At 44.7% G+C, this 14,915-nt stretch overlaps 1 protein-coding gene across 7 annotated transcripts in view; it reads right to left on the bottom strand.

Annotated features, from left to right (window-relative positions):
- The window catches only part of tbc1d30 (TBC1 domain family, member 30), a 17,014-nt gene extending 2,099 nt beyond the window's left edge, over nt 1–14,915 (bottom strand). Inside the window, exons 1-13 of one of the 7 annotated variants that reach the window (XM_058065754.2) lie at nt 14,225–14,912; nt 10,478–10,642; nt 8,839–8,900; nt 5,545–5,610; nt 5,350–5,475; nt 5,097–5,282; nt 4,959–5,028; nt 4,282–4,380; nt 3,904–4,072; nt 3,714–3,819; nt 3,540–3,646; nt 3,332–3,471; nt 3,066–3,269 (exon numbers count right to left, since the gene is read on the bottom strand). In XM_058065754.2, coding sequence (XP_057921737.2) covers nt 3,066–3,269; nt 3,332–3,471; nt 3,540–3,646; nt 3,714–3,819; nt 3,904–4,072; nt 4,282–4,380; nt 4,959–5,028; nt 5,097–5,282; nt 5,350–5,475; nt 5,545–5,610; nt 8,839–8,900; nt 10,478–10,642; nt 14,225–14,762 — 2,038 coding nt within the window. In that variant the 5' untranslated portion in view covers nt 14,763–14,912. Of the gene's footprint in view, nt 1–3,065; nt 3,270–3,331; nt 3,472–3,539; nt 3,647–3,713; nt 3,820–3,903; nt 4,073–4,281; nt 4,381–4,958; nt 5,029–5,096; nt 5,283–5,349; nt 5,611–8,838; nt 8,901–9,086; nt 9,437–9,495; nt 9,991–10,477; nt 10,643–14,224 lie in introns of those variants that run through there. The other 6 variants (XM_058065757.2, XM_078797741.1, XM_078797744.1 and 3 more) reach the window with 6 other exon arrangements.

Here is a 14,915-nt window from a genome sequence, read left to right as displayed (position 1 = left end):
TTTCCATCCATGAGAGAGACGTCAACAAACTCTTCAGGAGACAGAACCCCCGGAAAGCAGCTGGACCGGACTCTGTGTCTCTGTCCGCCTTGAAGCACTGCGCTGATCAGCTGTCTCAAGTGTTCACAGATATCTGCAACACCTCACTGGAGACATGCCACGTGCCTGCCTGCTTCAAGACCTCAACCATCATCCCTGTTCCCAAAAAGCCAAGGACCACAGGACTTAATGACTTCAGACCCGTCGCCCTGACCTCCATGGTCATGGTCCTTTGAGCGCCTTGTGCTCTCACACCTGAAAGTCATCACTGACCCTCTCCTAGACCCCCTGCAGTTTGCCTACAGAGCCAACAGGTCTGTAGACGATGCAGTCAACTTGGCCCTCCACTTCATCCTCCAGCACCTGGACTCCGCAGGAACTTACGCTAGGATCCTGTTTGTGGATTTCAGCTCTGCCCTTCAATACCATCTTCCCAACTCTGCTCCAGGAAAAGCTCTCCCAGCTGAGCGTGCCTGACTCCACCTGCAGGTGGATTACAGACTTCCTGTCTGACAGCTGGGGAAGCTGGGGAAACACGTCTCTGATACAAAAACCATCAGCACCAAATCCCAGGGCTGCGTTCTTTCTCCTCTGGTCTTCTCCCTGTACACAAACAGTTGCACCTCCAGTCACCAGTCTGTCAAGCTCCTGATGTTTGCGGACGACACCACCCTCATCAGTCTCATCTCTGACGGCGACGAGTCCGCCTACAGGTGGGAGGTTGACCATCTGGCAACTTGGTGCAACCTGAACAACCTGGAGCTCAACGCCCTAAAAACAGTGGAGATGGTTGTGGACAACAGGAAGAACTCAGCCTCTCCTGTCCCCATCACCCTCTGTGACTCTACAATTGGCATTGTGGAGTCCTTCCGCTTCCTGGGTAACATCATCTCCCAGGACCTCAAGTGGGAGCCGAACATCAGCTCCCTCATCAAGAAGGCTCAGCAGAGGATGTACTTCCTACGGCAGCTGAAGAAATTCAGCCTGCCAAAGACAATGATGGTGCACTTCTACACCTCCATCATTGAGTCCATCCTCACCTCCTCCATCACCATCTGGTACGCTGCTGCCACTGCTAAGGACAAAGGCAGGCTGCAGCGTGTCATTCGGTCTGCAGAGAAGGTGATTGGCTGCAAGTTCCCGTCCCTCCAAGATCTGTATGCCTCCAGGACCCTGAGGCGTGCAGAAAAGATTGTGGCCGATGCCTCTCACCCCGGACATAGAATCTTCGAGACGCTCCCCTCTGGCAGGAGGCTGCGGTCCATCAGGACCAAAACCTCACGCCGCAAGAACAGTTTCTTCCCGTCTGCTGTCATCCTCATCAACAAGGCCCAGAACCCCACCTGACACTCTTCACACCCCACCTCTGCCTCATCCTGCAACTTTGACACTCACTCTATGCGTTACATTAACGCTCAGTTTGGACTCTTTTGAAATAACTATCAGACTGTGTTTCCGGAATAAAAAACAAAAAACAGACTGTGTACATATATTTATACTGGATATTTTGTATTTTCATTTTTAATAGATTTGTCTGCACCTACTTCACCAAAACAAATTCCTAGTATGTGTTTGATCATAACTGGCAATAAACAATTTCTGATTCTGATTCTTTACCGCTTCATTCTCGTATATTTACGACTTTATTCTTGTAACTTTAGGACTTTTTTCCTTTGTGACTGTCATCACCGTACGACGTTATCAGAACTCTCGTAAATGTATGACTTTATTGTCAGAACTTTATGACTTTAATCTTGAAAATTGTTGATTTTATTCTCCGAACTTTACGACTTCTTCTTGTAACTTTACAACTTTATTCTCATAACTTTACCACTTCATTCTCGGATATTTACAACTTTATTTTTATAACTTTAGGACTTCCTTTGTGACTGTCATCACTTTACGACTTTTTTTATCAGAACTCTTGTAAATTTATGACTTCTCAGAACTTGTCGACTTTAATCTAAAAAAAATTGGGTTTTATTCTCTGAACTTTACGACTTCTTCTTGTAATTTTACAACTTCATTCTCATATATTTACGGCTTTAGTCTTGTAACTTTCGGACTTTTTTCCTTTGTGACTGTCATCACTTAACAACTTTTTTTTATCAGAACTCTCGTAAATGTATGACTTTATTCTTAGTACTTTACGACTTTAATCTTGAAAATTGTTGATTTTATTCTCCAAACTTTATGACTTCTTCATGTAACATTACAATTTTATTCTCATAACTTTATTCTTGTATATTTACGACTTTATTCTTGTAACTTTGACTTCTTTCTTCATAACTTTACAACTTTTTCTCAGGAATCTTGTAACTGTGTGACTTTGTCATAACTTTACGGCTTTTTTTAAAATCACAACTTTGCAATTTTATTCTTGGAAATGTATGACTTTATTCTCCCAACTTTACCACATCATTGTTGTATATTTACTACTGTTTTCCTCATAACATTACGACTTAAATCACGTAAATTTATGATTTTATTCTCCAGACTCTACAACTTTATCCCGTATCTTTACAACTTTATTGTCATCACTTTACCACCTCATTCTTGTATATTTACAATTGTACAATTTAAAATTGTAACATTGACTTTTTTCCTTATAACTTTAGAACTTTATTCTCCTAACTTTGAGTTTTTCTTGTAACTTTACTACATTTTTTTATTGTAAATTCACTTAATTCTTGAAACTTTACAACTATATTGTAATAACTTTTTTCTGGTAAAATAACGATTTTTGTCTCTTGTAATCTCTTTTCTTTTTATGTGGCCCTAATCCTCCCTGGTAGGAAAGAAAGGCTGTTGATTATATGAAATTTGGACCCGATGGAGTTAAAAATGATTTTTGTGTTTGTTAGCTGCAGTGAAGACCGTCTCCATATGATAGAAACCACTTTTTAAGGCCTTGGAGAAGTGGAAGGTGTTGGTTATTTCACTGATTTACAGCCTTTAGTTAGGATCAGAAGCCGCCCTCACACACCTACTTTAAGTCCACCCACTGAAGCAGACCGGCCTCTCACCTGTGCGTATGCATAGCTGCATGGCCTGCTGCTGCTGCCGCCTCTTGATGCGAGTGTACTGCTTCTTGAGCGCGCTGATGTCCGTGCTCATCCTCTCCATCATCATGCTGTTGATGGCCGCCTGATGCTCCGCCCTGGCGCCCCCAGCTCCTCCCACCGCTCCCGGACTCAGCTCTGCGATGTTCCCGAGCTCGACTCGCTGGTCTGGAAGGAAGCAACAATCAGTTGCTCGTCTTTCTGCACATATAAAAAAGCGATGCGCTGACCTTTCAGGTGTTTGTGGTAGCGCTGGAGCTCTGGTGCCAGCAGGCCTAGCGGGCCCAGACAGCCCAGCGCCGTCATCATGGAGTCTTCATCGGCCACGTTGACATCGTCGTCATCACTCTCCCGGCCACTGTGATTGCTGCTGATGAAAACACACAAACCTTGTCACTTAAACGCACAAGTTCCTGTTTCATGTGCGACCTTGCTCACCTTCCGTTGGGCCTGACCGACATGGGGAAGGGCGTGATGTTGTAGGTGTATTTCTCCCGGAGCTCAGCCAGCTGAGGGAAGGGGAAGGGCGCCATGCAGTAGACCTCCTTAAAGGATGGAGAGATTGTAATAGCACCACCTGTTACCCAAGTCTGTTTATTTGTGTGACTTCACCTGTATGAGCTCAGGAGGATGAATGAGGTTGTGATCCAGCATCTCCTGAGTCAGACAACCCATGATGCTGTAGAACTCATCAGCCGTCTGACAGTACATGATCCTCCTGGACGGACAACATAATTTCATTCACCGATGTTACAATGATGGTCAGAAGTGCAATGAAGTAGAAGCGAAATGATCCACCCACTCTCCCAGTCTCTCCCAGATGGCGAGGGCCACCCGAAACAGCACCTCCGAGCCCTCAAAGAAAACCGAGTCCCATATCTTGAGCACGGTGGGCGCTGGCAAGCAGGTGGCAAACATGGTGAGGAACCACTGCATGGTGAAGACGTTGGTGAGCGGCGGCTCGTAGCTGCCTGGTGAGTGGGACGTTAGTGCCGGGTGAGTTAGCACCACGCATGGGTTCCCAAACTCTGCTATACCCCTCCAGACATTTGACCTGAAGTCCAAGCGCACTGTGTAACTCCAGTCATGCTGTTTTTCCATCTTTATTCCCCTTCCCCCTGTAACAATTGACATCCGCCACTTTGGAAGCTAGGTTTTAGAGGAAATGATCGTGACATACCACCCGCCTCCCTGTTGGCCGCCCTCTGGAGGTGGTGCAGGTGCTGGGACAACCTGGGAAGCTTCACTCGCAGCAGGTCTCGGAACACCGCCATGTCCACTGATGGAGACAGATACCGTTTAGCCACAAACGTCCTGACAGGTACAGTGGTGTGAAAAGTGTTTGGCCCCTTCCTGATTTCCTCTTTTTTTCGTGTTTGTCACAAATGTTTTAATGTTTCACATCATCCAAGAAATGTAAATATTAGTAAAGAACAACACAAAATGCAGTTTTCTCGTGAAACTTTTTATGAAGGGAGAAAAAATATCCAAAGCTACATGACCCTGTGTGGAATGCTGAATCCTATTGAGATGCTGTGGCATGACCTTCAAAAGGCTTCATGCTGGAAAAGCCTCCAATGTGGCTGAATGACAACAATTCCTTCACAGCGCTGGAAGAGACTCATTGCAAGTTATCACAAACGCTTGATTGCAGTTGTTGCTGCGAAGGGTGGCCTTACCACTTATTAGCTTTAGGGGGATATCACTTTTTCACACAGGGACACGGAGCTTTGGACTTTTTCTCCCTTCATAATAAAAAGTTGTATTTCAAAACTGCATTTTGTGTTGAGCTGTGTTGTCGTGGACTAACTATTCATTTTAAAATGTGTTATAAAATATGAATAGATTTGTATTTACCTGACAGCGCCCGCAGGTTGTTAGCAAAGTAACTCTCAGGAAGCACTTTGTCAATCAGGTAGATCATCACCTGAGCACACAACAGAAGGACTTGTAGTTTGGATGAAAAAAAGAGTGTAGATAAAAAGTTGAGGTCACCTTCAACGCATCGCTCTCGCCCCCCTCCGTCACCTCCAGAATGAGCGCTGCCAGCACGTTGAAGCCTTGGCAGTAGCCCACCGTTTTGTTCCAGCGGGCGTAGGCCAGCAGCACACGCTTTAGCACCACCCTGTCCTGCTCCCCCTCCTGGCCACAGTAAGAACTGCAGCCTGTCCTGTGGAGGTCCTGGAGATGAGACACGCTTAAGATTATTGACGCCGTCATTTTCCGCATCCCCCAGTTTGCTGGTTACCTTGACGATCTGAATGCCCAACGAGTCGTCGTCTGGGTTGCTGCGCTCGTTGAAAGCAAAACGAAGCGTCTTGTCCCAATCGATGGAGATGGTGTGCAGGTACTGGTCAGCCAGTGTCAGCCAAACCTGCACACACGAACGCCACTGCTGCAAACCTCCCTTTCTGTTTCTGCATCCTGCTGGGATAGGACTCACCCTCTTCCTCCATTCTTTGGGGATTCCAGTGGGAAGTCTGGCCACGGCTTTAAGGGCGTCGTACCACTGCACCGCACACAAAACAAAACCTTTTAACCTCGCACCTTCAGTAGACCCTGGTGCTGGTCTTGGTTCCAAGACCACATGCGGATAGTGAAAAACTGCAAGTAATTACTGCAGTAATCCCTCATTTATCACGGAACATTGGGTCCAGACACAACCGTGATGAGTAAATTTTACACAAAATTGGATTCCTTATTCATTCATTCATTCATTCATTGTCTACCACTTATCCTCACGAGGGTCGCGGGGGGTGCTGGAGCCTATCCCAGCTGTACACCCTGGACTGGTCGCCAGCCAATCACAGACAAACAACCATTCCGACCCACATTCATACCTACAGTGCATCCGGAAAGTATTCACAGTGCTTCACTTTTTCTACATTTTGTCATGTTACAGCCTCATTCCAAACTGTATTAAATTAATCTCTTACCTCAAAATTCTACACAAAATACTCCATTATGACAATGTGAAAAAGTTTTTTTTTTACTTTTTTTAGAATTTATTAAAAATAGAAAACTAAGAAATCACATTTACATAAGTATTCACAGCCTTTGCCATGAAGCTCAAAATTGAGCTCAGGTGCATCTTTTTTCCACTGATCATCCTTGAGATCTTTCTACAGCTTAATTGGAGTCCACCTGCAGTAAATTCAGTTGATTGGACATGATTTGGAAATATAATAACTGTCTATATAAGGTCCCACAGTTGACTGTGCATGTCAGAGCACAAATACCAAGCATGAAGTCAAAAGAACTGTCTGTAGACCTGCGAGACAGGATTGTCTTGAGGCACAAATCTGGGGAAGGATACAGAAAAATTTCTGCTGCTTTGAAGGTCCCAATGAGCACAGTGGCCTCCATTATTCGTAAATGGAAGACGTTTGGAACAACCAGGACTCTTCCTAGAGCTGGCCGGCCTTCTAAACTGAGCGATCGGGGAAGAAGGGCCTTAGTCAGGGAGGTGACCAAGGCCCCGATGGTCACTCTGTCAGAGCTCCAGCGTTCCTCTGTGGAGAGAGGAGAGCCTTCCAGAAGGACAACCATCTCTGCAGCAATCCACCAATCAGGCCTGTATGGTAGAGTGGCCAGACGAAAGCCACTCCTTAGTAAAAGGAACATGGCAGCCCGTCTGGAATTTGCCAAAAAGCACTGAATGACTCTCAGACCATGAGAAACAAAATTCTCTGGTCTGATGAGACAAAGATTGAACTCTTTGGTGTGAATGCCAGGCGTCATGTTTGGAGGAAACCAGGCACTGCTCATCACCAGGCCAATACCATCCCTACAGTGAAGCATGGTGGTGGCAGCATCATGCTGTGGGGATGTTTTTCAGCAGCAGGAACTGGCAGACTAGTCAGGATAGAAGGAAAATGAATGCAGCAATATATAGAGATATCCTGGATGAAAACCTGCTCCAGAGCGCTCTTGACCTCAGTAGACTGGCCATGTACCTTGACCATATAGACAGTAGACATTAGCACACAGCCAAGATCTCAAAAGATTGGCTTCAGAACCACTCCGTGAATGTCCTGGAGTGGCCCAGCCAGAGTCCAGACTTGAATCCGATCGAACATCTCTGGAGAGATCTGAAAATGGCTGTGCACAGACGTCTCCCATCCAACCTGATGGAGCTTGAGACTTATTGCAAAGAAGAATGGGCAAAACTGCCTAAAGATAGGTGTGCTAAACTTGTGGGATCATATTCAAAAAGACTTGAGGCTGTAATTGCTGCCAAAGGTGGATCAACAAAGTATTAAGCAAAGGCTGTGAATACTTATGTAAATGTGATTTTTGCTTTCTATTTTTAATAAATTCAAAACATGTCAAAAAAAACTTTTTTCATATTGTCATAATGGAGTATTTTGTGTAGAATTTTGAGGTAAGAGATTAATTTAATACAGTTTGGAATGAGGCTGTAACATGACAAAATGTAGAAAAAGTGAAGCGCTGTGAATACTTTCCGGATGCACTGTATGGACAATTTGGAGTTGCCAATTAACCTAGCATGTTTTTGGAATGGGGGTGGAAACCGGAGTACCCGGAGTAAACCCACGCATGAACGGGGAGAAAATGCAAACTCCACACAGATGGCAGAGGGTGGAATTGATCCCTGGTCTCCTCACTGTGAGGTCTGCGCGCTAACCACTCGACTGCCGTACAGCCCTCCTTATTTATAAATTAAATATATTCTAAATGTTTAAAAGGGTATTTAGAAGGTTGTAAACATATTAGAGCCCTCTCAACATGAAATAACACCCCATAGTCACCTTTCCACCCCAGTAGCCAATATAGTAGATTTAGAAGAGAAAATAAGATATTTAACACAAAGTTGAGTTTTAGCTTGACATAAGGATTACTGTGCTTGTTGGGTCATTCAAACCTGCAAGAAAAGCCTGCCTGCGATCAAGACTGGTGCATGTGCATGATTTATTAATATATATTTTTAAAAAAGCGATCGAGTGAAGCTGTGAAATTGAAAGCGCAGAAGAACGGCTTTTTGTCATTTCAAGGACAAACAAAGCGTGAAATCTCACTGATCATCAATGAAGCATTGTAAGACACTTTAGCTGACTCATCGCCTATTTGTAAATCATTACTCATTTATAGTCAATGAAATGGGTTTTGGAAAAAACTAACCAGTTTTTTAACCCATTGGAAATCACAGGAGGTTAATACTCCATATAAGTCTGACTCATTGTCCTCTTACAAACAACATTAAACTCATCACGCAGCAACTTAACACCCAAATATGTACCAATATGAGTTTAACAAATGTTTTCCCATAATGCATTTAGTTTGACCAAAGCATTTCATTGGAGGACAGGCAGCATAGGAAATGGATGGATGGCACTGCAATGTTGCCTCTGTCCACCAGAGGGAGCCATGGTGGCCAACGTCATTGCAGCACACCAATGAATGCGTTGCTCAGACACATTGCACTATGGATGTATTGCATAATGCAAACTATTGACTAGGACTATTGGTACACGTTTGTATATTTCTCATATATATACTGTTACATAGGCAATCTCCAGTGGGTTGACAAGCTCATGATTGGCTCCTGCCAAAAAAAGCGCTACCATTTCCTCACTGACTCGCAACAGTGCTTAAACAATTCGTAGAAGAGATGTCAGGAGATGAGAATTTATCCACGAGTTATCTGAACAAGCCACAGGTTGAAGTAGCGGCATGAAATACTGGTGTATATTTTATATGCCATGCGAGTTTTCACCTGCTGGAATCCATTCTTCCCCATGGAAGGCTCAATGGTGAACTTCAGCCTTGTGTCCACTCCTGTCAACACAAACACACTGCAGTTATGATAGGACATCACTGACTTTACAGGGGAGCCCCCCCACCCCAAAATCAGAAGGTTAGAGTTGGATGCCAAATCCAAACAAAGATGGAGTCACATAACGTAGGAACTTCCACACTAATCAGCCATTGGATGTTTCAGGTCAGAGATTAAAACTAGAAAACCTGCATGGTTCGTCTCGGTCGCTTTGTCCGGCGCCATTCCTGTTGGTGTTCCTCTCTGCTGAGAGCTTTGGAGGAGGATTAAGGCGGAAGCTACGCCCACTCTGGCTGCCAATCACAGATTAGTGGTGCACTATACTCAACCTTTCTAAAGCTAATACTGTGTTATTACTGTTATTATTAGCAATGCATCTTCCAGGCATCTTTCTAATGATGTGCTTAACTGTGATTTGACACAAAATCAGATCTATTCGTTGTCAGCCCCTGGGGAGTGGGGGCAAACTGGCATGTAAATTGCGGGATTGCTATGGTATGTTGCGATGCATTCGTGACGTCATCGCTCCGCATTTACACCTTACAAAGCGTAATCTAATCAACGCGTAAACGAGTATTTGTTCCGTGTTCGGGTCACCTGGCTCCAGCGTGCACAGCAGCCGGGGGGCGCTCCTCGATATGCCGTTCCTCTTCTTGAGGACGCTGCTGAGGATATTGCCGACCCCTCCCGTCGCCTGCTGCTGCTGCCGCTGCCTGCCGCCCGCCCGCGGCCTCCTGCCGGCGACGGACGCCGAGGAGGAAGCGGCGGCGGCGAGCCGCTCCTGCCGCATGCTGACCCAAAAGAAGTCCGTCCAGTCAGCTCATGGTTCCGATCCTTGTGGACGTCTTGCTCGGAAACGGCCCGAACAACCTGATCGATCCCGGCCCTCGCCTTTCTCTCTCACGCGCTCTCGCAAACAAACTAACAAAGGACGACGACTTCCGCGTTTAACACGAACACACAGTGAAGCTTCTGGAAACAAAATGCTCCGATTTAGGAGTGCAAACTCGAGCGATAGAAATGAGGCTGATCCTCTTCCTCGTCTTCTCTTCTTCCTCCTCCTCCTTTTAGCATCATCAGGAGGAGGTGCAAGGATGCTGAGCAGCATCCGGATGGAGGGAGAAGATGCAGCACAAGGGTGAGCTCATCCTTTCACTTCCTGTTTTAGCCTCCACATCAGGACTGTTTTCAGTTTTATCCCAGCCTAGCGCTTCATTAGGTACCCAACCTGATGACATCCAATGGAAACATTTCCAAAGACAAGGATCCTCCAGCAGCATGGAACTCCATTTGATTTGACTCATTAAAAAGTAGTTTTGGACTTGAACCTGAATTTGGTTGGATGCATGTTTTATTGAAAAATAACACATAGAACAGGACTCGAACCCGCACATCTGCCAGAAAAGGCAGCAGCTGTACCATTACACCATTTACTTTGCACACTTGCCACACTTGCCACCCCATGCAAAAGGTATGCTAATTGGAGTGAATATACTTTGACAGGTGTCCAGGGCTCAGCTGTTCCTGATATTTGGACTCGAACCAAGTAGGGTGAAAAAGGAGCGTGGACTTTTCTTACGTCTTTTCTGCGAGACAGCCTGCAGGCACGCTGTGACGATGTCGTAGTTCTTATGCAGTTTGTGGATGAGGCGATCTCGCCGCTTCAGATGGCGAATGAGCTTGGCCGACTGCACGCCCGTGCGGTACTTCACCTCCTGGATGATGGCACGCAGCTCCTCCGGCGCTGAAACACATACACACACACACACTGCAAGTTGATGGAACAAAATGGACGTTAGCCAGCATACCAGGGTTTCCATGCCTATGCTAGCCAAGTAAATCAGTAGTGGTATAATATTGTAATATCTGTGACTTTGTGTGTTTGGGCCTTTAATAGGGCGGGGCTTGGAAGGTGACAGTGCCACGTCACAAGTGAGAGAGTGAGACTGGTTATAGTGTGAGGTGAGTGAGAGTGTGGACAGAGCGCTAGCAAGGAGCGAATGGTGTGCGTGTGTTGCCGTGGGTTGTGGCCCACAGCAGCCTGGGTGTGAGTGAACTGTAAAAAGGTTGACCGCTATTAATAAAGCGACTGAAGTGGATCGGCGACGTGAGTGTCTTCCTTACCACAACCAGGGGCATTACAATACAGTAAAGTCTCGTTATATCGATATCGGTTAAAACGAATTACTACTTATTACGATACTATTTTCATTTCCCGGCAAATTTCTAGTCTTTTATGATATAATTAGCTCCGTTAGTATGATACACGGTTATTATGATAATCCGGTTACTACGATGCCCTTTTCATCTCCCGCCCCACATAGCTGGCCAAACACATGCCTGTATAGAATCTATACACACGAGAGAAACCACGAACGCAGTTGGTTCTTCTGTTGCAGGTCCTTCCATCATATTTCTCCTCTCTTGTAGAGCAGTATTGGATGACATTTTTAGCTAATTGGTTTTTTAATTGTTTTTTAGCCTTATGCATTATTTTAGCTGTTTGAAGATTAACTATATCAGCAAGTTTAAGTATTTGTGATATTAGAAATAAGGAGTTAGTATGTTCTCTGAGGCATTATGAATTATCCTTACTGACCTTTTTTGCAGTACATTTAGCGAGTGAAGATTGCTTTTATAGTTATTAGCCCATATTTCCACACAATAAGTAAGATATGGTAGAACCAGACAGCAATAAAGAGTGTGGAGTTGTATATTTGTGCTATGAGGTTTCCAGCTCATATTTTCATCTATTGTGATCCCCAGAAATTTATTTTCGTTCACCCTTTCAATGTCCACACCGCCCATTTGTATTTGCTGGTGTGTGTCCTTTCTGCTGTTACCAAACAGCATGATTTTAGTTTTACTTAGGTTCAAGGACAATCTATTATCATCAAACCATCTTTTTAGTGTGACCATTTCTTCTCTGACCTTTCTAATGATTTTGTCTGTACTCCCTCTAGAACAAAAAGCAGTGGTATTATCTGCAAATAATACAAGCTTTAAAACTTTCGTAACTTTGGAGATATCATTGATGTACAAGTTCAACAGTTTTGGTCCAAGTATTGACCCCTGGGGAACTCCGCACGTAATATATGAACTTGCAGATGTGTATTCTCCTAGCTGTACGTAATGCTTCCTATCAGCTAAGTAGCTTTGGACCCAGTTCAGAACTAATCTTCTTATTCCGTACCTTTCTAATTTAGTTATTAGGATGATGTCAGATCCATGAATACTGCGGCTGCACACTTCCTCTGATCTATAGCGTTAGTGATTTCCTCCGTAATTTTAATCAGTGGTATGGCGGTGGAAATGTCAGCTCTGTATCCATACTGACTTTCTGATAGTAATTCATTCGCATTAATAAATTTATCCAGCCTATTGTTGAATAGCTTCTCAATAAATTTGGAGAATTGTGGTAGTAAAGAGACTGGCCGATTTTTTTGTAAATTGGTGTTTATCACCATTTTTAAAAATTAGAACAACCTTTGCTGTTTTCATTTCTTGGGGGAAATCTTCCGGTCTGAAAAGATAAATTGCTGATGTACATCAGCGGTTCTACGATCTCGTTAACTACTGTTTTTATAGTGTCCATTTCGATTCCATTACAATCAGTTGATGTTTGTGCTTTACAATTTTTGACAATGTCGATGATTTCCTTTTTTGTTACATCTGTCAGAAACATAGACTTAGGATTCCTTTTTATTGTTTCATTCCTTTCCTCGCTTGTTCTTTGTTTTGCAATCCCTTCTTCTAGTTTGGGACCAATATTGACAAAGTAGTGATTGAACTTTTCAAATGTCTCATCCATATCATCATTATAGGTGTTTCCCACCATGAAATAATTAGGGTAATCTGTCTTCTTGTTACTTTTCCTGATAATACTATTTAGTATGCCCCAGGTTGCTCAAATATTGTTTTTGTGCTTGTCTAGTAGTTGGCTATAATATTCCTTCTTACATGCTCTTTGGATTGTAGTCAACTTATTTTTATACATGTTGTATGTTCTTTCTGATTCTTTGGTCTGTTGAATGATGAATTTCCTGTATAGTGTGGTTTACATGGTTTGTGTCACTGACAATGTTCAGCTGTGGGCGGTGTTTTGTCCTACTGTGTTCGTCGGTCGGTAAACGCACCACAGTGAGCGTCATGTTGCCTCAGTTGAGCTTTACTATTTTATGACTTCTCTGACACTTTCTTGAGCTTCATCCATTTCTCCGGGTTGATGCGGTGCGTGAATGCATAGAGGTGAGGTTTTGGTTCCATTGTAGGAGCTGTGCAGTTGTTTGTGCACCTTTTCGCTAAGTGGAGCTCCTTTGTTCATTGGTGCTAACATTAGCATTCAAGCTGTCTGACCAACTATTGTTCTAATAAGCGTCATGTTTATTTAATTTCCTTGTTGATTTCTGTATTTAATGTGCCTTGGCTAATCATTATGTTTATATAATATGAGTTACGTTACTTATCGTTTATTTGTGTATTTGTATTGTATGTGCGTTGTTACAGTACCACAGCATAAAGCCTTAATAAATCCACCAGAGGAAACCTGCCGTGTTCTTTGACTTGAACACACCTTTATATCTTTGACTGCTCCAGAGCAGTGGATCCTTGGAGACATTCTCACCACGCCGAGAACGCTCTCCTTTTCAATTTATGCGACTGCGGCATTGTTATTGTATTTGTTTTACAGTGTTTGTGAATGGCACCCTCCATACCAACAGGGGGCGGCAGAGAGCCGTACCAGGGAGCTCAATTTGCAGCGGGATGCTGCACTCAAATTTAAAAAGGACAGAAGAAAAGGGGGTACATTTCCTGTAGGCGTGCCCGGGGAGATAAGTAGACTTACTGAAGTGTAAGCACCAAAGTGTGCAAACTGAAACACAGCCTGTGGAGTATTTAACTTGACCCCCTCCGCCCTCAACCCGCAGTCCTGCCTGTGTTTACTCAGTGAGGAAACAATAGCATTAGCATTCGCTGTCAACACACTCATTAGCCTTGGCATCCTCGTCCGGTTGGCTTCGGACTTAAAAAGAATATATACTGCGGGATCAAAGCCCAGTCTTCAAGCGGAGCACCCCCTGCTGGCGTAGAGAGGTACAGTTACTCCTGCAGAAGCATGTTGAAATACTTTGTCCACACACTAAATGAACAAGTTCAATTATGTCACACTACTTCGGAGAAAGTATGCAATAAAAATGTTTACTGACACCTTTAAAAGCCAAAATTGATAATAATAATAAGCAGTAGGTGTTTCTATAGCAACATAAAACATATTACTTTCATTTAACGCCAAAGATGTAAATACGTTCATGTGTGTTTCTCCGACCTTTCTGGGACAGGTAGTGGACCTGGTGCCTCCTGGTGTGCTTCTCCTGGAACTCCTGGAGGAAACTGGACCCCGTGTTGCATCGACCCAGAAATCCTTCCGGTCCAGACGCCTCGGTGGAACTGTCCCAGCTGTCCACGTTCCTCCTGCCGCCACTGTAAGTCTCGTAGAGCTCCACCAGCAGGCGGTCCACGATGGACGTCCTCGGGGTTCGGACGTCTGGGTCGCAGCTGGAGACCACCGAGCCGGAGGGGACCTCCTGCAGCTGCGCGGGGGACGATGGTGCTCCATCGGGCGCCTCGGTGGAACTCGTCCACTGCTGGAAGCCGGAGAAGTCTTCCGAGTTGACGAGGTTGTCCTCGGCGTCACATATGTCAACTTCCAGCAGTTCGCTGGCGTGTAACTTCACCTCAGACGCCATGTTTGCCTTGACAGAGGTGACGTCAACTAGCCCAACACCGGGAAAGTTTGTCGGCGAGAAGATTGTGGAGTCTCCATTCCTCACATTGGAAACTTTTCTAGCTTCCTTTCTCAACATTTCACTTCCCCGCCTGCCCGCCAGCACCGGGCCGGCCCCTTCATCCAAACTTTAATGCCTTGCACGGCAGGTAAGACTGCTTTCATTGGCCAATCCCAGCCCGTCTCCAAAACACCAAACCGACCAATCCGGTTTGTGCTTGTTGAGCCACTG

The sequence above is a fragment of the Doryrhamphus excisus genome, linkage group LG2 (assembly GCF_037039965.1).
Source record: "Doryrhamphus excisus strain RoL-2023G ecotype Guam linkage group LG2, RoL_Dexc_Guam_v1.1, whole genome shotgun sequence".
NCBI classification, from domain to species: domain Eukaryota; kingdom Metazoa; phylum Chordata; class Actinopteri; order Syngnathiformes; family Syngnathidae; genus Doryrhamphus; species Doryrhamphus excisus.
This window is presented reverse-complemented; position numbering and strand designations above follow the sequence as displayed.